Source organism: Penicillium citrinum, assembly GCF_028827155.1.
Source record: "Penicillium citrinum strain IBT 23319 chromosome Unknown utg000004l:1.0-2404223.0:1.0-2405248.0, whole genome shotgun sequence".
NCBI lineage: Eukaryota > Fungi > Ascomycota > Eurotiomycetes > Eurotiales > Aspergillaceae > Penicillium > Penicillium citrinum.
Window position 1 is genome coordinate 1,881,707 of NW_026622689.1, and position 23,784 is coordinate 1,905,490.

Here is a 23,784-nt window from a genome sequence, read left to right on the forward strand (position 1 = left end):
TTATTTATCATAGGCCATGCAACCAAATCACTGCGACCTGCTCGGTCAGGTGCGCGAGCCCAGAGCCTCTCGTCAACTGATACGCGATGGCCACCCGCGCGATCAGAATGGTGTCCCTGGTCAGCCTCGTCCATCTGGTGCGCCGCCCATGAGATCAGAAGGTAAGTCTTGAGCAGAGAGTATATTTCATCCCTTTTATACCTTGGCTTGCCAGACTCCCCCTGCCGATCGGATTTCGTCATGCAGATAATCTATTCAGTACTTCCCGTTCTATATACTCGCGCAACACAATGTACTCACTACGTTATTACCTAGACTCCTGGATCGAAGTTTCATCCCAGCCGTCGACCTCATCTCTATCTTCAGCTGCGGCAAGTGACGATATAATCACAACGGGTCTCCAAGTGGAACACCGGGACAGTGGCAGGCAACAATATCGCAGTCGACGTCGACGGATGCAACAACTCGCAGCTGTGACCACCGCTCAAGTCGACTATTCTTCCAATCCTGCAAGCAGTAGTCAAGAGGAATACGAGGAGAGTGAGAGTGAATCTGATCCGCCTATGAGCAGCTCCAACGAAGATATTGGTCCAGCCCTACGTGCACCATTACCTGCTCCTTCTCAGTCCGATGACGGTGATTCCAGCGATGATGAAGACGATACATCAACTGCCCTGGGTATGGGAATCAGTCCTTCACCGTTCATCCCACAGCCAAATGTATTCAGTCATCCGCCTAACACCAGTGATCCTTCCTGGACCCGTCCAAGCGAGTCCCGACGATCTCAACCCAGTGTCGTATCCAACTCCAGCCGGCGCACATCCATCCGTCGAGATTCATACCCCAGTATTCGGCCATATCGTCGATCTCAACAGTCGCAGCATAGTCCATATAATATGTTCTCACCTTCGCATCATGCTGATCATGATGCCGCGCTTCGCGCTAGCCTATCTACTCTCCTCTCATGTGCTGCCGCAGCCCGCGGTCTTCCAAAGTCAGATGCCCAGCCTATGCCATCTGCTCCGTCTGCTCCTGCACCTACACAGCCGGCTGCCTTCCGACTCGTTGGAGAGTCTGTCGCGATGGGCGACGAAAGTGGTGAAGAAGACGGCTCCTCAACACGCGACACAGACACCAGTCCATTAGTATGCCCACCCCGCAGAAGACATACCCGGTCTCCAGTGGCCACTCCAGGGCCACCGATTGCCAAGGCCAAGCGAAGGTCGATCTCACCAAAAGATCGAAGTGGCTCATCTAGAAAAGGCCGACGAGTTAGTGTGGCAGAATCGACGACGCCCGTCAGCCCTACCGTGATGACATGGGTGATTAGTGCAGGTGTAGTCGTGCTTTTCTCCGCCATCAGTTTCTCGGCCGGTTACATGCTTGGTCGGGAAGTTGGACGTACGGAGATGGGGCTTATGAATGATGGAACTGTTCCCGGCGCACGTTCATCCGCGGCATGCGGTCAGGAAGCCGTTCGTGGAGGGCTGAAGCGGTTCCGATGGGGTACAGCTGCGGCCGGATCCGCGAGTCTGGCGTAGATCATTGTCTGTGTGGTGAATTTCTAATGTTATGTGAGATGAAATGGCAATGATAACGATATAACGAGAGCTATTTACTATGTTGAGGGGGATTTGAGACATGTATCCGTGCTACAATACAAGCACTTGATACTAGCCCTTGATCCTACCCTATTTCCCCTCTTTTGATGATCCCCTCTTTTGATGATCCCCTTCTGGTTTTTGTCTGCGTTTATGTTCATTTGTCTTGGTATACCTCGATACCACGTTGCCACCTGCAAAAAATTTGGTGTTTTATTTTAGTTCGTTTTGGCACGTCTTGGTTTTGGAGTTGAAGGAGCATTTCTTCATGGTGGCCCGGCGAGGATGTCATGTCAACATGAATTATATCTTTAAGATTGAATTTACTCCGGGAATATCTAGTAGTAGTACAAGTATCCAATATGATTATACAAGGATTTTACGGCCTTGGACCCTTCCAAGCTTGGAAGGCCGAATGATTCCAGTTCATATAGGGTAGGGGGTCGGGAATATCCGTGGGGTTACTTGTTACTTTAGAACTTGGAAACCCAAGAATAGCATCACCTTTGGGCACCACGAATAACAGTATCATGCAATAACGAATGCAAAGAAGATAGTACATAATAACAATCAATAAAATAGACAAATCTCTCATCCTTTACAGATACATCTAAGGCCGAAAGATATTCAAGTAAAACCCGAAGTCGATCACACCAACCCCAGCCCTGGAACTATACAAGAAGCAAACAAATTGAAATACTCCGTAAGCAGCCTCACTTCAAAAATCTATCGTAGACAAAGGTTTCCTCGGCTTTTGGAGAATACCGACCCACAACTTATGGGTATTCATCAAGGTTATCCCTGCACCTGTACGTCTGTCGGCGTTTGCACAAGGATGTACTGTATTTGTATTTGTATTTGCATTGCATTTGCCCCTGTTGTCCAGACCAGACCCACTAGATAAAGAACTGTTTGATCGACGTCTATCCCACTAGGCTACATTATCACTGGCAGTGCTAAGAGTATTTCCCCGTGAATTACTAGCCTGATATTAGTATGATTGGAGAGGATAGGGCTGGACTAACTACTAGTGACTCCATAGTAATGTATACTCGTATAAAGATTCACCTCAATTAACTTTATAGGCTGCGCCACACTTCAAAGTACCATTACCCGAATGGGAAGGAGCCGTGGCTGGTGATGTGATACTGTAAGGGGTTAATCTGAGCCAGCATTAAGATGCCAAAGTACGGTGTGGGTACTTCGATTCTACTCCGTACTGTACTGCCTATTCCTTCTCGCGTTCGATTTCTAGTCTCGTGCTGTGGCTGTGATTGACCCGGTTTGCTGGGTGCAATGTTGATGTTCATGCTCGTGCTTGGTTCGGGAAGTAACGGTTGTGGATCTTGAGGTTGCAGTATGTGCAGTATGTATGTATACGGAGTATCGGGTTGAATGATTTGGAGGAGCCTGTTGAGTGCCTGGCTTTCTCTACGCTATCAAAATGGCTTAGTGATGAGGTCTCGACTTACTTGTTACTGTATGTATTTCGTCCATATTCTCAGTCTACGCTTCCACCTCCAAAGACTATTCGTCGGTATCCAACTCTATAAATTCTGTGATAGATCCAGGTTTGACGAATGCCAGTCACATTGAATACTTAGTTCCGGATGAGTGGATGAAACCTGATAGGCACTCGACATCCTCGTGGAGACTAGATGATCTCTAGATGGAGTATCAAATTGGATAATGCATTGAGGCATCTGCACCTATATCAAATACCTTCGTACCAATAAATCACCGACAGAGTTGTCCAGGGTTCCTTCTCGCAGAACGAAATGAAGGCGTGAATGTCATTATCGCATGCCCCTGGAGTCTGCCTGATCTCCCCAGAATCTCAAATACCTTGCGGTCACTGGGGCGAACTATTGGATCGGCACGGGTCGGGCCTGCGCCCTGACCAGGTACGTGGAGTAGGATGCAGTACTGTAGGTGGAAGTATTGTGTATGATTGATTTATATACGAAACTAGTGAAAAAAGTACGAGGGTAAAAGATTCAATTCCGAGATTGATCTCGATCTAGAATATGGTTGGTACGATCGGGTGATTCTTCCACGGGGTTTGTTTGCCGTTTATTGGGTCCAGCCTTGCCCTGTACATAGTACTATGTAGGAGTTTCACTATGGAGTATTTCCACTTTCAATGGAATTTCCATTTTTAGCCCCGTTACTGTAGGGCTTTGTCTTGCCATTTATCTTCTCACAGGATCCGGTTTGGGTTTGTTGAGTGCGGAGATTGGGCGATCGCTACCTTGTTGTTATTAGTGTTATTTATTAGATTATCTTTTACGAGGTTAGTGTGATGCCAGATGCTGTGCCTCGATGATCTACGTGATGGGCCAATGCGAGTCATTTGGACGGTACTTTGTTTGCTTTTTCCCTGTTTGTATACTTGCTTTGTTGGTTCCTGGTCCCTGGTCCCTGGTTATGCAGGCTGCTACGGTTGCACTGGCGTCGCTTTTCAAATGCCGAATGTGGGGGTTTGGAGGCAGTCGGCGGAGATGGCACCGGATACGATGTAGGTTCCTTGTGGTTGCGATGTCCGGTACTTCTAGGCAGAATTTGGAGAAGGAGAAATTGTATGATATATGTTTTCTTATTGAATAGTGCTATGTTCTGATCGCTATGTGCTGATAATTGTATACCTTCGAATATGTCCATGATCTGTAGAGCCAATTTGTACCATGCTGAACCAAAACGCCGTGCTTAAACCGTCGCTGAAATGAAGAGATGGAGAATGAAAGTGATGACGACATAGGAAAATAAAAAGCAAATATAGATCAGGTGCCCGCACTGGGAGGCCTGAGAGTCATGGTCGGTTCAAGTTTGTAGTATGTTGAAGTTGAAGATGAAGTTGAAGAGAGAAAAAAGAAAAGGTCAAAGGTGATAGTCGCGCACGCTGAATAATGCAGAATCGAGAAAAGTAGATATGATCGAAATGGAAGAACGAAAGAAGGTCACATTCTTGGTCGTTCATGCAGTGTAATTTGTAGACTCAGAGCCTCGTCGATATTTAAAATCGTCTCGGCTAAGTAGCCGTCGTAATTGAAATCGGCGAAGTTTGGAAACAAATCGACAAGGGTGATCTGAGGTTATTTAGTTAGCATAGAGAACGAGAAATTCATTGGTTGATTTTTGTAGAAACGAACCATTTGAACGGCGGGTCATGGGCGGCTCTTCACGAGCATTTGTAGTATAAGCAGCGGCCCAATAGCCTGTGTGGCGGTAACCGGTGAAAGTGCAGCTATTAGGGTCGTACTGCGGTTGTAGCGCTGTGACATGCGGGTAGAGCGTTGCCAACGGAGCGAGTAACTTCTCATCCGGTGGAGGAGAGCGTCTGCTATCAATACTCTCTCGGGACTGCCGAAGGTTAGACATGGACGATGACGAGGCAAAGGAATCAACATACGTGAAGTTCGTAGTTGGTTTTGTAGATCATTTTGGAAGAAATGTAGATGTGTGGTGTTGTGTGGAGTAAAAAGCCGAGGTTGTTTCAGAAGGATGCGATGCAGTTGAGGTGCAGGTGAGGTGCAGTTGCGTTGCGTTGCGTTGCCCAGAGGCTTTGACGGAGAAGTCCTACGTGCGTTGTTGTTCTGGACTCTTTGCTTGCAATCCTTGTTAATGCAATTGAGGTTGTTGAGATGCAGGCCCTGCTGTATTTAAAAAGAACAAGGAAAGGAGCGGGGCGCCTCACGTCAAGGTGATTTGCATTTTAGGCGAGCCCCAGGTGGAGGTCGACGATGTCCAGGAAGTCGGGTTTACGGTAATCGAGGAGATCAGGGATATTATTGGACGAAATTACGATGCAGAGAGAATCGGCGTGGCCGAGCGCAATACGAGATCAGATCGGATCGGGTCAGCTTTAATTTATTTCGCTTGTGGCTGGCCAATCATGACATCAACGAGTAGTCAATTTCAAATCATTGTCAAACTAGTTTATTCTCATCATCAACATCATCTCGTATACATACTCTGTGCTCCTATGGAGTAATCCTAGTAGGATCGTAATAATAGAAGCGAGGTTGCAGGTTACAGGGTTGTCTTGAATAAGTCTTCCCTGTTGACCATGTTCTCCTTCACTCGTTCTGCATTCCCCCTTGCAGGCCGCCCACGTTTATCACGTCACACCTCACGCCTCACTGGAAGCAACTACTAATTAGTGGAATATTATTTAGTAACTATTATGTAGGAGTATGTATGCACATTAGATGTTTTTCTGCATGTAGAATGACTCTCGAAGCAACCCCCCCAAAACTTTGAAACTGAATGTGTACTGTATACTGTAATTCTAATTCCTGCCACCTCTTGACGATCACCGAACACATCCGTGATCCAATCTGTCGGGTGGGGATGTCAGAATACCGCACAGATCAAGTCTATTTCATCTTCGACATGAACCAACTCGCTCGAAGGAGAAAGCGATAGTGGCCCGCACTATTGGGAAGCTAGTCTATTCCCCACAGGCCAAATGTGGTTAGTTCCAATCATATCTCGGCGCTAGCCCCAACTGGGTCTAGTTGATCCCTTTATGCGTGCTGACATAATGTAGAGTGGCTGACAAAGTGATTGTACAGCCACACGCTCGGGCATTCCGTGGCTAGTGACCTCCCTGTGGCGTTCCCACCTTATTCGATAGCTTCGTGCCTTGATCCACTCATCCCCCGTCAGGGCCGAACTAGTCCGCCCTTGATCTTCAGATGTGATCATTTTGGGTATCACACCGACCCTTGGGTCTCGGTCGTGCCGGCGCGGGGGTACTATAAGGGTTGCTCTCCCTCCATTGGTATCAGGTTGATCATACTATCACGATCCATCACTACAGTATCCAAATCTGGTTCTACTACTCTCTCTAGTAACATACATACATACATTTACTCCGAGTTTGATACTCCTTCTATCTTCTTCTTTCTACTCATGAACGATCATGTCATTAAGCATGCAGGGTTCAGGAAGAGAGTGCTGGGAAAACTCTCCTCGTATGGATATCGACCTGCGCGGTCATTACTCGCAAGAGCAGCCCGCTCCAAGTAAGTTCTTTTTCAATCTCGGGTTACCTAGCCATTCCTTCTATACTTTCATACTTTCATACTTTCAAACTTGCAATTGCTCTCCTCTCCACCCCCTTGAACCCCAACTCCATTGAGCTCCATGTTTCAAGCATAATGTACTTCAAACCTTCTCTGAGACATTTCCCCTTCCTTCCAGGACCTATCGAGCGAGAAGCTGAACGGCCCGCGCATAGGCGCGAGCCCTGCCTCGACCAGGGTATGCACACTCACGAAGCTCGATCCATCTTACACGATAGCGAATTTGGTCGAGTCGACCCAACTGGCTGGTACACGCATTATAAGACATGTCTCCAACATTTTGTCGAGTCGAGCCAATTCAACCCGACCGTTCAGTCAATCGCAGCGTTCATCAATATCCGCTTACCTGCGCAACGTCCCGTGGACACAATGAGTCCACAGAATACTGCCTCATTCATTTCACTTCGACCTTACGTGCGTCGTCTGATTGTCACGGCGCAAGATACGCCGGTGACTATGCTTGCTTTCTTCGGTCCTGATTGGGAGGCTGGTGTGGGATGTATCTACAAGCAAGAACGTACCAATTACCTCTTTACGGCGAAGAGTAGTGGTTGGGCTCAAACCAAAGCTTCTTACGATATCCTGCCCGACGAGGAGACACCTTTCTTACGACCTTTGCGTGATCCTTCCGAGGATGAGCTTCAAGCGGCTGACGCCCGGTGGAGTGAATGGCTTGCGATGGAGGATTGGATGGTGGGGGCGCGCAGTCCTTGGTAGATCCTTCGTTTTCTTTTTTTTTTACCCTTTTGTGATGAGACATGACGATTTCCCTTTGTTTTTCTGGCTTTATTTTTATTATTTTTTCCCTTCCCATTCTTTCTCTCCTTACCGTCCGTGGTGGTCAAAATTGGGCTTGTGTGAAGGAGTAAATTCCCGGCGTTGCAAATACTTAGTCACGGGTCTGATTCGCACTCGGCGTTTGGATCTATACACTTCAATAGCATTTGTCGATATTCGGTTCCAATCTACAACTCCCCAATAATAATAATAATAGTTATTCACAGTTCCAGCAATACGTAAATGATCGCCCTCACCCACACGCCAATGCAATTTTGACAGAGATCGCCCCGGGTGGGTCCTGTCAGAATCAATAGTCAATTATTCGATAGTGCGCACCGCCACAGATGAGACGAGTAGAGCATGACAAATACTGTTTACCTGGAATTCTATTTTATTTATATTATTTAATTTAGATCAATATGAACACTTATTATATAGTACCACATCTAATCATCTATTCTGTATACAGTATATGCTATTACTACACGCTAGTTTAGTGATGCAACAATCAAATTGCACTAATTTAGTCCCCCGCCTTGACTCATCGCTATTTCTTCAACTTTCTACTTTTTCTCCTGTCACTTTCATTCTCTTCAATAGTCGCCAATAAAAAGTCCACTTCCTCCTCCCCGATCGCCCCGTGCACTGTAGTCCTAGTTGACAGCCTCAATCCTCCAAGGCTGATCCACGTCTCTGAACCAGGTACTCGGGTTTTCACTTGCAACATGACAGCAGCTACCCCAATCTACCAACACCATGCTCATGCAGCAATCTTGCCAATTCTCGCCACGCATCTACCTCATTCAATTTCATTACTCCGTCGTATTCAACATGGCATTGTCCATCCAACTTCAACAGCCCAGGTCTTAGCCACTTTCCCTCCCGGTGATAGACCCCCGGTCGACACGCCGTGGCTGGCTGCGCGAGTGGATCTGTTTCGTGGCCGCGAGACCCAGATGATCATCTACTCCAGTCTTGAGAGAGGACACACGTCAAGTAAGCCGATCAAGATCGCCGAATCTACCACCGCTAGTCTTGAATGCAACAATAATTCACCACTACCCCTTTACAATTTCAACATCTACACCTTCACTGCGCCCGAGTCTGTGCTCGACACCGTCCGTGACCAACTAGTCTCCTTGCTCAGCTTTATCAAAATCAATTATCTCCCGACATATCTATCTTCCCTGAATTTACCAGCTGATCCCAACAAGACACCTCACAATAATGTTTCCATCCGAGCCCCAACGACAATCCAACAAAGTACCCAAAACTTAGACGCTGTCACGCTAATTCCCGCCCCATCCCCACATGCATTCCTCATCGGCTCCCTGCATACAGCCCTCTTCTCGCTTCTGCAGTCTTCCGGTTCAGCCGTTTTCGCAGCCTCCCCAGCTGCACTCGATGGATCATCTTCGGACCCGATACCAGGGATTCGGGTCCATCGCTTCGATGACCCGCCATATCGAAAGTTCTTTTTCCGTCGTGAGAATTTTACCACTGACGTGGCTTTACCGCGTGGGTATCGATTTCATGATCGACATGGTCGTACCGGGGTCCTGGAGTCTCAGCTCGATCTTGTTCAGAGTCGGACGAAGATTCCCCGGTCCAGGGATCAGTTGCGTTTGATGCCTGGGGCGGCGATTTATGTTGATCTGGAAAGGGGTAAGCAGCAGCGACAGCAGAAGGGGGAGGAGGAGGAGGAGGAGGAGGAGATGCCTGTTGGATGGGCTTTTTTGGGGCTGGATGGGGCATTGGCGACGTTGCATGTTGAGTCGGAGCATCGTGGGAAGGGTCTTGCGCTTGCATTATCGAAGGAGGTTATGCGAAGGGGATTGGTGAGTGATGGGGTTTTTGGAGCGAATGGGATTGATGTTGAGGGAGTGTTGAAGGATTCTATTGAAGGGTGGGTTCATACGGAGGTTGCGCAGGATAATGTTGCTAGTCGGAGGGTGATGGAGAAGATTGGTAGTGAGGTTTTGTCTACTGTCATCTGGACGGTTATTGAGGTTACTGATTAGAGTGTATAGAAAAACGTAGTCAACATATTAAGTGTATATAGAGAATCGTACTAGATGATTGTAGCTGCGTATGTTCAAGCTTCTGACTGAGTGATTCAAGAATCACATAACATTTGTGTTAACTTGTGAAATAATAGATGGAAATGATGGGATCCATACAGCAGGGATGCTGTATGTTACCAAGTACTCCAATAGTAAAAAGAATCTTAGCAACCATGGATAGCGATATTATCGATCTAGAAGTATAACTAGGCTACTTTATTGTTAGTATTAGACTCCTAAACACCAACCCTGTAGTGAATCTAGTGCTGGGTCAATCAAACTTGATTCTGCACCACTAGGTAAGTGGTGCAGAAATATATGTATAGCGGGATATATATTTCGGGTTAGTAAGAAGAGATGTAAGAAACAGGACTACACAAATGGTGTTCATGGATGAACACCCATAGGTTTTTTTTTTTTAAGACCTTAAATCACCTTGGAGTCTATGAATAATGACAATTCTCTCTGAACAATAATAGATATCCTCTGTAATAACTACTAGGTCCTAGTTGAATAATTCAAGTCATGCTGAAGATCCCGAGAATAACTTAAGCACTATTCATATTGGTGCAGCCTCAGACCGATCGTCAACTTGAAACAACAACATGTTTTCTGCCGGCATTATTCTGTATAAATTTGCATTACCAATTCAAAGCTTCTACACAATTCAAGGGATGACATTGAGCAAAGATCTTCATTTTCTATAATTAGTTAGGCTGTGCTCCGGAAAATGATCTCACTCGGCATCGCCGTGGCATCGGACATCGGACGCGGAACGGAGGTTGGGACTCGGTGCAATTGCAGCTTTCAGAACTTTCCACCGTCGTTGAGCCAACAGCAGACTGGAGATTTCGGAGGGAGATACTTTATTGGCTGTTTTCAAGCCGCGGTACATAAAGTGGAGCCAACAACCTTGTTATAGAGAAAAAAAAAAGTAATGGATGCACACGATTTATGCAAGATGTCGTGGGATGATCCAATGATCCAACGAGGTGGAGTTTTGTGAACAAGACACGATACGGCAGTGAGGCATCCAGATTGATCGATTGAGAAAGAAAGCCGGTCTCTTCTGTTGACCGATATCCTGATTGATTGTACGGAGAACTTGACGAAGTGTACTACATATGTACATAGGTTCTGCCTCGTTCGCAAACGTCTTGGCTGGAAGCTCCGTGACCCACTGCAGTCGGGATTGGCAGCTCCCCCGACACCCCGCCACGCTGACTTGGTCGTTTAAAAGTCGTTGCGTACCCGTGTAACACGGCAAATAAATATTCATATTCTGTGATTGAATCTTGTATTGGATTCATCTTGATTGTTATTCTATCCGGCATGGCCTCGACCAAGGAGGTCCCCATTCCGGGCCCTAAAGGAGTTCCCTTACTGGGCAACATCTATGACATCGACCAAGAAGTTCCACTGAACAGCCTCGAATTGCTGGCTGATAACTACGGTACTGTCAACAATCTCCTCTAATTATTCTCCGTGATTTGTTCGATAACTCCAAGACGAACCGTATCTAACACCATCTCATTAGGTGAAATTTACCGCCTCACCACCCTCGGCGTCTCCCGCGTTTTCATCAGCTCCCACGAACTAGTCGACGAAGTCTGCAACGAAGATCGCTTCGTCAAATTTGCCGCCGCCGGTCTGAAAGAAATTCGAAACGGGACTCATGATGGCCTTTTCACAGCACACTATCGCGAAGAGAACTGGGCGATTGCCCATCGAATCCTGGTGCCCGCATTCGGCCCACTCATGATTCGCGGCATGTTCGATGATATGTACGATATCGCGACCCAACTGGTCATGAAATGGGCCCGTCAAGGACCTAGTGCTTCCATCAAAGTAACAGACGACTTCACCCGCCTGACCCTTGATACAATTGCTCTCTGTTCCATGGGAACTCGGTTCAACTCTTTCTATCACGATGAAATGCACCCTTTTGTTGAAGCTATGGTCGGCTTATTGGCTGGTTCTGGCAAACGCGCTACTCGTCCTGGATTATTGAATAATTTGCCCACCGCGGAAAATAACAAGTACTGGAGCGATATCGACTACTTGCGGAACTTGTCGCGGGAGCTGATTCAGGCCCGAAAGGACAACCCTGAGGATAAAAAGGATTTACTTAATGCTTTGATCCTTGGCCGCGACCCTCAGACAGGGAAGGGTATGACAGATGAGTCCATTATTGATAACATGATTACTTTCTTGATTGCCGGTATGTTTATGTTTATGTTCATGTTCATGTTCATGTTCATGTTCATGTTCATGTTCCTTTTTCTTTTTGATTTGCTCCAATATGGAAATTAACTAACGAGAACTAGGCCACGAAACTACCTCTGGCATGCTCTCTTTCCTGTTCTACTACCTCCTCAAAACACCCCATGCCTACAAGAAGGCCCAGGATGAGGTCGACACCGTCATTGGTAATCGCAAGATCACCGTGGAGGATATGTCAAAGCTGCCCTATATCACAGCGATCATGCGGGAGACTCTTCGCCTCAAGCCAACGGCCCCGTTGATTTCTGTTCACCCCCACCCTGACAAGAATGGAGACGGCCCTGTCACATTAGGAGGAGGCAAGTATGTCTTGCAGGACGGCGAATTCGTCGCTCTGATGCTAGGAAAGATGCAACGTGATCCAAAGGTATACGGTCCCGACGCAGATGAATTCCGACCGGAGCGAATGCTGGATGAAAACTTCGAAAAACTTCCCAAAAACGCATGGAAGCCGTTCGGGAACGGAATGCGTGGTTGTATTGGTCGACCCTTCGCTTGGCAAGAAGCTCTCCTTGTTGTTGCGATGTTATTGCAGAATTTCAACCTGCAGATGGACAACCCTACCTATGATCTGCGCATTAAGCAGACCTTGACCATCAAGCCTAAAGACTTCTATATGAAGGCTTCTTTGCGTCATGGACGTGACCCGACCCAGTTGAGCCTGGCATTGGGTGGTACCGATTTGGCCAAAGACGATAGTGCTGCTCACAATACCAGAAAGCCTAAGCATGCCCCTGTGGATGGCAAGACAAAGCCAATGCATATTTTCTACGGAAGCAATACCGGCACTTGTGAGGCTTTTGCTCGCAGATTGGCAGATGATGCCATTGGATATGGATTCGAGGCCGAGATAGCCTCGTTAGATTCGGCCGCTCAAAACATCCCTAAGGACGAACTAGTTGTTCTCATATCCGCTTCCTATGAGGGTCAGCCACCAGACAACGCGGCACACTTCTTCGAGTGGTTGAGTAAACTAGAGGGAAAGAGCTTAGAGGGAACCAACTATGCAGTCTTTGGCTGTGGTCATCGTGAGTATATCCTCGTACTACCAGCAGTGGTACTAGTCTCTTTCCTTGTTATTACTTTATTAACATATTCTTCCAGATGATTGGGCTTCCACTTTCCATCGCATCCCCAAGGCAATCAACGAGCTCATCAAGCAAAACGGAGGAAATCGCCTGTGCGAACTTGGTCTATCCGACGCAGCAAACTCCGACATGTTCACTGATTTCGATAGCTGGGGTGAGACAACCTTCTGGCCTGCTGTCACAGCTAAGTATGGCGGTGGTGACGACAAAGCGACCAAGCCCAAGTCATCTCTACAAGTGGAAGTGAGCGCTGGCTCGCGTGCTTCTACGCTAGGCCTCCAACTTGAAGAGGGCTTTGTGGTTGAGAACCAGCTTCTTACAAAAGCAGGCGTACCTGCTAAGCGGATCCTCCGTTTCAAGCTTCCAAGCGATATGACTTACCAATGTGGTGATTACCTCGCAGTACTGCCTGTCAACCCGACTCCTGTCGTTCGCCGGGCAATTCGTCGCTTCGATCTTCCGTGGGATGCCGTCCTGCGTATCCAAAAACCATCCAAATCTTCAGCCAGCCCTCCATCCATCCCTCTCGATATGCCTATTTCGGCCTTCGAGCTACTTTCAACCTACGTTGAACTTTCTCAGCCTGCCTCCAAGCGCGACCTCAATGTGCTTGCCGATGCTGCCGCCGGAGATGCTGAAACACAAGCAGAACTCCGCTTCATCGCATCTAGCCCAAGCCGTTTCACCTCTGAGATTGCGCAGAAGCACGTCAGTCCTCTCGAGTTATTGCTGCGCTACCCATCCGTAAAGCTGTCCATTGGCGACTTCCTCGCCATGCTGCCCCCGATGCGTGTGCGTCAATACTCAATCTCCTCATCTCCCCTCTCCGACCCATCTGAATGCTCCATCACCTTCTCCGTCCTCAGTGCTCCAGCCCTGTCAGGCCCATCGGAGCCTGGAAGAGACACCCCCGAAGAGTACCTTGGAGTTGCTTCAAATTACCTATCCGAACTTCAACCCGGTGAACGCGCCCACATCACCGTTCGCCCTTCAAATTCGGGCTTCAAGCCCCCTTCGGACCTTCAAACCCCAATGATCATGGCCTGCGCTGGTAGTGGCCTGGCTCCCTTCCGTGGGTTTGTCATGGACCGTGTCCAGCGTATTCGCGGTCGCAATAGCTCCACCTCTGCAGATGATATCCCTGCCTCGGACAAGCCTGCCAAGGCTATTCTCTATGTCGGATGCCGAACCAAGGGTGTAGATGATATCCATGCGGATGAACTGTCCGAGTGGGCTTCCCAAGGTGCCGTTGAAGTTCGCTGGGCTTATAGTCGTCCTACGGACGGAAAGGGCCAGCATACTCAAGACCTTATGATGGAAGATGCGGACGAGTTGGTTAGTCTTATGGAACAGGGTGCACGGATCTATGTTTGCGGAAGTACTGGGGTGGGAAGTGGTGTTCGAGATGCTTGCAAGAAGATCTATCTTGATTGTCGTCGGAAGCGTATCGCTCAGGCTAAGGAATCTGGCGAAGAGCCGCCTACTTTTGTGCTTTCGGAGGAATCGGATGATAATGCTGCGGCTGAGAAATTCTTTGATCAGTTGCGTACGAAGGAGAGATATGCTACTGATGTTTTTACTTAGAGCATTGGCAGTGTTCCTTTCTTTTTCCCTTTGGATCACATAAATATTGGGACTGCGGTGGAGTTTTGAAGGTAGTAATAAATTGGAATATTCAACCGAATGCATATATATTGAATAAATATCAAAATATACATGATTTGTAACAAAGTTCCAAGTTAAAATAACATCCACGCGTCATCTATCAACGCAGAACATCCGAGGTCGCACATCGCCCCGAATCTTCCCAAATTAGGGTTTGTATTTGCCCCCGCTTGACCCCAGAAGTTCTTCCGGCTGCCCGTGGATGAGACCATCTCAGATTCCAGAAATAATTCCTACAACTACAGAAACTGCAACATTGCCTCGTCACAATCCTCTACAAAATACATTTCTCCTCTGCCCTGTTCAATACCCTGCTCCCAGATATACACATCGGCATGGAGACTGTGCCTCGGCAACTTCGGAAGCTCCAGGGTCCACAAGCTATCCAAAAGTCCACCCCTAATCACCACCTAAGCAGGAAGACAGCTTGTCAAGCATGTTACGATCGCAAAAAGAGATGCATTCCCGCACCACCTCACCGTCAATGTAAATACTGTCTTCACGAAAATCAGAAATGCGTCTCGAGAGAGCGTGAGCGTCTCAATCGGTATGCGTCACCTTTGTCGGGCTATCGGCTACAACTCCGAGTCAAGCACTTAGCTAATTAATGCATTATTTTACCAGTGTTGAAACTGAAGTTAGACCGAGAAAGAATACTTCCGAAATCCCTTTGAATGCATTCAATCTTCGAATGCCACGAGGCATTGACCATGAAGTTCCCCGTTGGAGCGCTGCATATTCTATGTTTACCGAGGTTCTGAAATTGATTCCGCCCGAAGAATATTCGCCGACTCAGCAGGATGATGCTACCTCGTCCGAGGAAGAAAACAATCAACAAGGCCGAACGGATTCCGATAGGATACGAAGTGATCAACCCGTGAGCTCAGAGTCGAAAGAACAGGACACTATGGTGGATTCATCGACGGCAACGGATGAATCTTGCGGCTTGCATTCTCCGGAACGAACAAGATCCAGCCATATATCGCCACTTGATAAGGAGTTTCACTTGTCTAGTTCAAAACATTTCCATGAGGGATTTACCATGTACGATATGGATGCGTTGTTGAGGTTTTGAGAATAGACTACTAGACTGGTTGGATACTGGGTTCATTTGCTGCAAAATGCTTATGGGAGTGTAAGGAACACATTGAAAGTACGAAGTGAACGATCATATTTCGGGAAGTTTTGCTTGAATTAATACGTTACTTCTTTGGCCTTGATCTCTACTCAATTTCAAGGAGCATATGGAAAAGACTGGATGGTATATGAGTTAACGGATGGGCTTTTCAAAAAATGAATAGATAACGATTATAGTGGAACAGAATGAATGAATTATTTTCTATCGCTCAATTAGTTTGATACCGTGATCAGGACCACGCAAATACCTGACTAACTCTCGAAGAAGCCAATTCTAATCTACCTCGTCTCGAAATACTAGCCCCAGATTCCCGTGTGGGGCCCAATCCATCCAAGATTCACGACGAGTCAAATCTGGGGTGAAATGTGGAGGGAATGCGGGGGAAATAGCCCTAGCCCCATCTCAAAGGAAGGAAGGGCAGTAGGTAGAAAGGAAAAAGAGCGAAAAGGACTCAGGGACTTCCTTTCGATCCACTCGTTGCTTTTCAATTCCTTCTAATCCCCATTGCGTACTATCCATTTCATCTAATACCACTCTTACTTCTACTATTGATATGACACAGGACAATTCTGGTGCGACTGGTCAGTCGCGCCTTGCTCATAGCCATGCACATGAGGGCGATATTCCGGGAACGGTCAATTTGAGTGCTGTTGAAGGCGACGATACCGCATATGGACAGGCTTTATATCCCGTTCCTGCAGAGGACCCGAATGATCCACTCCAGGTAAGTGGAATATCATCTTCACACCTGGAAGGGGCCGGTAGTTGTTCAGACATAAGTATGAATGCTTGGAGTGTAAGGCTAACAGGGCATATTGCAGTGGCCGAAGTGGAAGAAAAATGTCATTTTGATCATCGTTTCCGTCTATTCGTTTCTTGGGAATAGCTCCTTGACTGGACCTTCGGTTTATATCAGTATTTTCAGCGAGGAATTTGGAATCTCACATGCAGAAGCTTCCGGGTTGATCTCATATCCTAATTTAGCTTTTGGATTTGGTAAGTTTTGTGTTGGATCGACTTTATGATGGTCTCAATATCCTCATACTTTTTAGGGTCACTCATCCTAGTACCATTGTACTTGAAGATTGGCAGGAGACCTGTTACATTGCTATCTCTGATCACGGTGTGTACGGGAACCCTAATGATCAGTGGTCTTATTACTTATCTGGATAGTTCCTTGCTGGCTTGATTGGTGCTTCGCGGGCAACTACTTACACTGGCTTGATGATTGCCCGCGTGTTCCATGGATTTGGGAGGTAAGTATTCTACTGCCAATGGATGACTAGACTCGGAAGACTGATTGTATAGTGGAGTCTGCGAGAGTCTACCGGTGCAGGTGGTTAATGATCTTTTCTTTATTCATGAACGGGGCAAAAGGATTGGATACTATACCAGTAAGTCGGATCTATGATTGCTTATTGCTACTACCAGTAGACAGTAGCTCGAGACTTTGAACCTGAGTCTACACAGTTAGCTGAGCATCGTAGTATGCCTTTGCCTAGGATCCACCGGTCCTCTTTACGCCGGATATATGCTCGCTGGTGGATATTCGTGGCGACTCTTCTTTTACGTCGAGGCAGCTTTTGTCGGCGCAACATTGATCATGGCATTCCTCTTCGTTGAAGAGTCTACATACCATCGCCCTGAAATATCATCAAACCAGAACCCCTCGACTCATTCGATCAGCGAAGAGATAGCAGCTGAGAAGTCACAATTCCCAATCCAATTAGAGAATGTTTCTTCAACATCAGTCCCACCGCGGAAATCGTTCCTGGAAACCCTCAAGCCATGGGGCACTATTGATCATGAGCCTGACTTTCTCATGACAATTGTGCGTTCCTTTACATATTTTTGTGTGCCTGTCGTCTTTTGGGTTATCGCCACCTACGGTCTCTACATCGGCCTGGGAGCTCTCGCATTCAACTATACGTTCCCTATCAAGATAACTGCACCGCCTTATAACTGGAGCGAGGTATGTCAGAAACTCTGATTGCCATGACAAGGAATTAAGACTGAATGATACAAGACGAACTCTGGCCTAATTGCGGTTGCAAGCTTTATCGGCTACTCTCTCGCCCTACCTCTGACCTCCACTTCGGACCGACTGGCTGCATACCGCACGAAACGTAATAATGGGATTCGTGAAGCTGAGATGCGTCTACCGGCTCTATTCCCAGTGCTGCTGATGGCGCCGGCAGGGCTTTTAGTTTACGGATTCACAGCCCAACGCAACCTCCACTGGACTGGATACTTTGCCGGCGTTGCAATGTGCCAGTTCGGCTCGTACTTCTATTTCACATTCACCCTTGCATATGCAGTAGACTCGTACTATGCTAATACATCCGAAATGCTGATTGCAATGAACTTGGGTAAGCAAGCTATTTCGTTTGGAATGGGGTCGTATCTGCTTGATTGGATATTATCGAGGGGTTACGCTGTAGTAATTTCGGGCATATTCTGCGGAGTGTTGCTTGCGAATAATCTTGCAGTTCTTGTGTTTTTTATCTGGGGAAAGAAAATTCGCAAATGGACAGCTAGGTCCTGGCTAGGGAGGCTTCACAATAGGACTGCGACAAGGGGGATGACGCACTAAGTTGATCATAGTTGACATTGAGAAGCGATTCAACTCGCTCATGATATTTTACAAATGTGTCAGAGAATCTTGATAGGAAATTTTGATGACTTCTAATAAGAAGTGACGCCCATGTTCGAAAGGGACCATGCTGTTTTACCCCGGTCTCCTTGCCCTTTCCACTCACTGGATTTGCGAACTCAACTAGAAAGCGCACCATCCATTGATCCATGCAGAAACTTGTCTCTGCGGACTCCCTGCAGGACGCGTGGAATGTCATAAGACGATCCATGCAGACATCAAGGGTGGGCCAGAGGCTCACTAGGTCGGTTAGAATACAAAAATTCTTCTCCAGGCGTCTTTTCGCTGTTGTCACTGATCCCTCGTCATCCTCGAATAGTAAACTATGGATTTGCACCGTTGAAGCGATCATCAGCACATGTCCCACCATGTTGTATTTTGCATCACAACCAGGAATCTCCTCCGAGGCATATACTATTTCACATAACCTGCCGGCGTGGTACTTGCATTTATTCGCGTAGAATCGTATTCGAGTATCGGGGGATCGTGAATCATCGTGTAAAAATCGATAGAAAAGCATTTGACCGTAGTTGTAATACCCGAGGTAGAGGGCAACTAGAAGCCGTCCAAGTCCTTGCTCAGAATAACGAGTGAGGTTTTCTCGAGTATCTTTCATGTGGTCAGGGAGCTCTTCAAACCAGACATCAAGCTGCCTCGAAAGGTCTTCGACATCAGCCATGATTGAATGAGAGTCCAGGTTGTTTTCGGATGCCCTGATATTGAATTGGTTGATTTGAAGGAGAATGTGATTCAACCGGACCATCTCTGCTAAAATGGACGACCTATTCATGTTTTTCGCGGAAACCTCGTAGCCTTGGCCTTGTTTCAGGCTTAAGAATAATATCTCATCCATTGGAAGAGGCACAGAATCTAGTGGAGTGAGAAGTCTTGGAAGTCGAACTCCCGAAGAAGACCACACATCTATCATGCAGAGAGTCCACCAAACTGGATCCAATCAGCTCATGCCACATGTATGGAGGGTAGAAGTGAGCTACCTCGTATATTTACTTCACGTTCCACCATACTGCCAGCTTCGCGTCTCGGGAGATCCAAAAGCTGTGCCATTCGACAGGCCACTGCATAGTGGATATTCTCCGATGCAGCTTTGCCATCCGTTATCGCAATGGCGCCAAGTAAAACGCAAGCTTGTATGGTAGTGAGGGAAATGTCGTTCCAGTCAAGTAGTCGCTTGCAGTCTTCTTCGTAACGCTTCCCCCTTTCCCTTGCATCAATATTGGAGAAACTGGGGTTTTTGGAGAAACTAGGAAAGAAAAGAACTGATAAGCATGGCTTAGTATTGATTCGGAGGGCCCGGCATACCGTGCCGAAAGAGCCATCATGCCGTTAACTAAGATTGGAGGGGCTCGGTGTTGTGATAGAGCATTCATGAAAGTCGGTTGATGAAAAAGCGTATGGAACTGATCATGCACATAATCAAAATAAAGATGAACTAGCTCGGTGCACAGAGCTCGATCTCCTTGCGGTGGAAAAATTGGAGTCGTGACACTAGAATTGGACTGAGGAGTATAATACTCTATTTGGTCACTAGGTTGAGACGCTCTTGATGACTTGCTGCTTGAGCAAACAAGCCCACGGTCGCTACAGTATTTGCATGACGCCCCCCGACGACGGAATCTCACACCTCCGACGCCTTTCGCTGCGAGATTGTTAGCTTCCAGCTCGGCCAATTTGTCGAATTCCTTCTCATATCAATTGCAGACTTACCGACATACTTTGCATGCCTTAGCTACCCTCATTGGTAGTCATTTGGAGAAGAAGGCAAATGGCCGATGCCGAGTTTGCCAAATGCCGACTCCACAGCGGGGAAACCGGGGGCCGTGGCCATCTCGGGCCGTGTTCTGGCAAGTCTCAACCCCCTTTCAACCCGAGGCAATAGAAAGATATTCTTTAGATGGAAAAAAAAGCTCCTTAGACGGGGATTTGAAGCGAGAAACCCATTGCCAATGCGAAGGCTAAAATTCTATTTTTTTGGATAGATAGTCAAATTCGATAAAAGACCAGTTTCGATACTGGAGACATGAATAGAAAGAGATCAATCGGTGAGTGGCATTTATCTAATAATTTACACAGTTATGTTGGAGACGCGGGATCAATTGGTCGTGTCTGGGTGTATATAGAATGCAATCGCTATGATCAAGTACCTATCCTTCTGTTAGCATCAAGAGCAACCAATTACTAGTAGAACTTCAATGTGACTTACGTTCCGATCAACAAGAATCCCTCATAGTAATTTGACCGTCCGCCACGAATCAAACAGTCCATGACGATGACTGACAAGAAAAATACAACGGTCTCGAATGTGCTATAGCGGAGAGACATAGGCTGTCCAATAATCCAGCCACACATTACCAGGAATGGACTGACAAATAGGGCAATCTGGAGTGTGCTTCCAACAATCACACCAATTGCGAGGTCCATACTATCTTTCGTAGCTGCAGTAATGGCAGTATTAAACTCTCCTGCATTTCCAATAACAGGAACAACGATAAGCCCGATGAAAGCTCGGCTCACTCCCCAGGCCTCAACAAAACCATCGACACTATCGACGAGGTAATCGGAGCACGAAGTAACTCCGAGAGTAGCCATGATCAATACAGCACTCGCCGACCAGGGACCCAGTTTGGCTTCTTCCTCTTCATCGCCTTCAGAATTATCCACGAAAAGCGCAGCGTGGCTCTTGAATTGAAAATAGAGGTAGACAACGTAAAATAAGAGCAAAACAACGGAAGTAGCCCGTGACAAGTTTAAGACACTATTATGCTCCGTGTCCCATTTAGTTGGAGTTGTCGCATCCAGGATAGAAGGAATGATCAATGAAGCCGAAGCGACTACCATCAGGGACGATAGAATTCCACTGACATCTATATTAAAAGCGACTGTGTCTTTCGAAAGGCCACCCGCGGTGAGGCAGCAACCTAAGATCTTTGCACCGTAAGTTTTAGCGAGATTCCAATATCACGACTAGTTTGCAGATGAACTACTCACCAGGAGACTTCCAGAAAGAATGCTTCCAACCATACTGGACTGAACGATGTTCATTTCGCCACGACCGACAGCAGTGATTCCTACCTAATGTCGACAATCGGAATCGATGTGAGTAAAATATTGCGATGAAATGAATCCATTCGACGTACAATCATTTCCACTGCATTGCCAAATGTAGCATTGATCAATCCTCCCAGCAATTGGCCCACGCTGTTCGCCAATTCCTCAGTCGCGAATGAAAGCAACGATGCAAGAGGGAGAATAGCCAGAAAGTTCAGAAGAAAGACCACCGAATCATCCCAGTGTTGCCGACCCGCAATGATCCCCAGAAAAACAAATGGAAGGAGATAGCTTGTGTAGCTCTCGCCCAGTATATTCTTAAAAGTCGCCCAGCCAGAAATTGTCGTGGGAGAGGATAACGTCGCTAATCTGTCGTTCCCGTCATTTGCCTTGAAAGCTGGAAATTCTGGGATTTCTTCCCCATTCAGGTTCCGCAAAGTGCTTTTTGCCAAAAGAGGCACATTACCATCTTCCAGAGAGAAGTCTTCTGGACGCTGGGGAATAGACATGCTAACGTTCTCTGGTTTGGCCGGTTTGCGTAGACGCGTAGTTGGGTTTTTCATCGTGTTCAAAGTAGAAGGCGAAAAGGCATAATAATAACTAACATGAAGCCAAGGTGGGTGCGAGGATTCACTAAACTGGTGGGGAGAGGTCTTATCAGGGAAAGAAAAGTAGAATGAAACTAATGGAATTAAAGAAAGTCATCGATACAGTAATAATCAGCCTTCAAAACATTGAAATTGTAAAACGACGTATGGGTGGGTCAATACACGCCGGGGTTGTACGAAGGACTGCATGATGGCCAGTCAAACGCAGAAAGGAGCTGGCTACAAGACGGGCCAACTCACCAACTCGTTGCCTAATTTACCGTCGTTGGTGGTGATCAAAACATGGTGGAGAGGATCGTCGCCCTACCGCGTAATATGAATCCCTCTTCTCCGCGAATACCAACCACCTCATGCTGTCCAAGGAAGTAGGGAAACTTCAGTCGGAATCCTTTCTAGGAATTGTGTCTTGATTTGGCAGAATCAGACCTCGTCTTTCGATCGGAAACCACTTCTATAGCAGTCTTTTTCTGCGCTGGCAGGCTGTGTGCGACCATGACTAGATCAATTTTGTCCTCGAAATTCCTCACTCTGATGCCTCTCATGGGTATAGTAGCAAACGCTCTTCCACTGCCGGCTTTGATTGTGTTTGCCGTCAATCTTGGTGCCATGAGTGTGCTCTCGGAATGGATCAATCGGTGTATCAACACGATCTCTGTCAACACAAATCGACTCACGACCGAATTGCTCAAAGGAACATTTGGAAACTCAGTGGAACTTATGGTGAGCACCTTCATTTTATGACGCTCTCAAAAAAAGGTGCAAAGGCTGATCTAACGGGTCTAACTCTGGGTTGCGAAAAGATCGGGCTCAGTGCTGGCTTTCGAGGAGCTATTCATATTTCCCGGTCTATACTTCTGGGTAGTATTATTTGCAAGCTACTTCTAGTTCTGGGAAGCTCTTTATTCTTCGCAGGCTATGATAAGAATCGACTGCGATTTGATCGACACCTCACAACCACGTTATCATCATTGATGATGGTGATTTTCATCATGTTGGCGCTTCCAACTGCGCTGGAAGCCTTATCTTCACGACACGAAATTTCAACCGAGGAAGCAATTCTAGCACAACATACCACTGCCATCAACTTAATCGTTCTTCTCATAATTTTTCTTATCTTCAGACTTCGCACACACGCCGATATGTTTGCTAGTACACCATTCCAGCACGGTAGATCGAAATCACATATACCCGAGAATACGACGAAAGTCCAGGAATTGCAACATTTGGACAGACACTGGCTTCCTCCTTTTACTCTCGTGATTGCTTCTTCTTGCATGCTAGCCTGCGCTTTTCCCCTTGTTGATAGCCTTGGTGGCATAGGGAAGACTTTGAATACCAACCCATCCTTTGCTACCATCACCATAATCCCTTTGGTGGCAAATATCGCAAAGTACCGGATAATCATTGAAGGATCTCGATCAGAGGGTCAAATAGAGCGCGGCATTCGAGCGATTATCAATGGCATTTTGAGACTCACTATGATGGTAGCGCCTCTTTTGGTAGTTGTCGGCTGGGTGCTCGATCAACCTCTCATTCTCAAATTCGATGAATTCGAGGCTACAACATTACTACTGAGCATTGTTGTGATGACGTATCTCATTTCGGATGGTAGAAGCAATTATTTCGAAGGATTGATGCTTATCGGAACGTAAGTACTGTATCTCGCATACCACTCAGATGAACGAGAAGTCTAGCAAATACTAACTAATGGGCGCTCTGAAGGTACATCATCATGTCATTTTCATTTTATGT

The 23,784-nt window shown here is 46.9% G+C and overlaps 10 protein-coding genes across 10 annotated transcripts; 7 read left to right on the plus strand and 3 right to left on the minus strand.

Annotated features, from left to right (window-relative positions):
• Positions 1 to 16: 16 nt before the first annotated feature.
• Positions 17 to 1,541, plus strand: N7469_005658 (uncharacterized protein; the record flags this gene model as incomplete). The annotated part of the gene is made up of 2 exons (XM_056644578.1): positions 17 to 161; positions 316 to 1,541. 2 exons carry the CDS (start codon positions 17 to 19, stop codon positions 1,539 to 1,541), a joined length of 1,371 nt encoding a protein of 456 aa, XP_056501392.1.
• A 3,033-nt stretch (positions 1,542 to 4,574) lies between these two features.
• Positions 4,575 to 5,040, minus strand: N7469_005659 (uncharacterized protein; the record flags this gene model as incomplete). The annotated part of the gene is made up of 3 exons (XM_056644579.1): positions 4,575 to 4,687; positions 4,751 to 4,961; positions 5,011 to 5,040. The coding sequence occupies 3 exons, from the start codon at positions 5,038 to 5,040 to the stop codon at positions 4,575 to 4,577; spliced, it is 354 nt and encodes a 117-aa protein (XP_056501393.1).
• Positions 5,041 to 6,525: 1,485 nt separating this feature from the next.
• N7469_005660 (uncharacterized protein) lies at positions 6,526 to 7,405 on the plus strand (the record flags this gene model as incomplete). Its single annotated transcript, XM_056644580.1, has 2 exons — positions 6,526 to 6,628; positions 6,807 to 7,405. 2 exons carry the CDS (start codon positions 6,526 to 6,528, stop codon positions 7,403 to 7,405), a joined length of 702 nt encoding a protein of 233 aa, XP_056501394.1.
• Positions 7,406 to 8,193: 788 nt separating this feature from the next.
• N7469_005661 (Acyl-CoA N-acyltransferase) lies at positions 8,194 to 9,489 on the plus strand (the record flags this gene model as incomplete). The annotated part of the gene is made up of 1 exon (XM_056644581.1): positions 8,194 to 9,489. One exon carries the CDS (start codon positions 8,194 to 8,196, stop codon positions 9,487 to 9,489), a length of 1,296 nt encoding a protein of 431 aa, XP_056501395.1.
• A 1,374-nt stretch (positions 9,490 to 10,863) lies between these two features.
• N7469_005662 (bifunctional cytochrome P450/NADPH--P450 reductase) lies at positions 10,864 to 14,486 on the plus strand (the record flags this gene model as incomplete). The annotated part of the gene is made up of 4 exons (XM_056644582.1): positions 10,864 to 10,984; positions 11,069 to 11,752; positions 11,859 to 12,842; positions 12,919 to 14,486. 4 exons carry the CDS (start codon positions 10,864 to 10,866, stop codon positions 14,484 to 14,486), a joined length of 3,357 nt encoding a protein of 1,118 aa, XP_056501396.1.
• A 595-nt stretch (positions 14,487 to 15,081) lies between these two features.
• On the plus strand, positions 15,082 to 15,642 carry N7469_005663 (uncharacterized protein; the record flags this gene model as incomplete). Its single annotated transcript, XM_056644583.1, has 2 exons — positions 15,082 to 15,098; positions 15,192 to 15,642. 2 exons carry the CDS (start codon positions 15,082 to 15,084, stop codon positions 15,640 to 15,642), a joined length of 468 nt encoding a protein of 155 aa, XP_056501397.1.
• A 616-nt stretch (positions 15,643 to 16,258) lies between these two features.
• N7469_005664 (MFS transporter) lies at positions 16,259 to 18,298 on the plus strand (the record flags this gene model as incomplete). The annotated part of the gene is given in 8 exon segments (XM_056644584.1): positions 16,259 to 16,429; positions 16,515 to 16,701; positions 16,758 to 16,828; positions 16,879 to 16,961; positions 17,014 to 17,099; positions 17,144 to 17,191; positions 17,208 to 17,677; positions 17,732 to 18,298. 8 exon segments carry the CDS (start codon positions 16,259 to 16,261, stop codon positions 18,296 to 18,298), a joined length of 1,683 nt encoding a protein of 560 aa, XP_056501398.1.
• On the minus strand, positions 18,240 to 19,695 carry N7469_005665 (fungal specific transcription factor domain-containing protein; the record flags this gene model as incomplete). The annotated part of the gene is made up of 3 exons (XM_056644585.1): positions 18,240 to 19,303; positions 19,354 to 19,619; positions 19,679 to 19,695. 3 exons carry the CDS (start codon positions 19,693 to 19,695, stop codon positions 18,240 to 18,242), a joined length of 1,347 nt encoding a protein of 448 aa, XP_056501399.1.
• Positions 19,696 to 20,468: 773 nt separating this feature from the next.
• N7469_005666 (uncharacterized protein) lies at positions 20,469 to 21,987 on the minus strand (the record flags this gene model as incomplete). The annotated part of the gene is made up of 4 exons (XM_056644586.1): positions 20,469 to 20,520; positions 20,580 to 21,301; positions 21,365 to 21,448; positions 21,514 to 21,987. The coding sequence occupies 4 exons, from the start codon at positions 21,985 to 21,987 to the stop codon at positions 20,469 to 20,471; spliced, it is 1,332 nt and encodes a 443-aa protein (XP_056501400.1).
• A 1,034-nt stretch (positions 21,988 to 23,021) lies between these two features.
• N7469_005667 (Sodium/calcium exchanger membrane region) lies at positions 23,022 to 23,684 on the plus strand (the record flags this gene model as incomplete). The annotated part of the gene is made up of 1 exon (XM_056644587.1): positions 23,022 to 23,684. The coding sequence occupies one exon, from the start codon at positions 23,022 to 23,024 to the stop codon at positions 23,682 to 23,684; it is 663 nt and encodes a 220-aa protein (XP_056501401.1).
• Between the last annotated feature and the right edge of the window lie 100 nt (positions 23,685 to 23,784).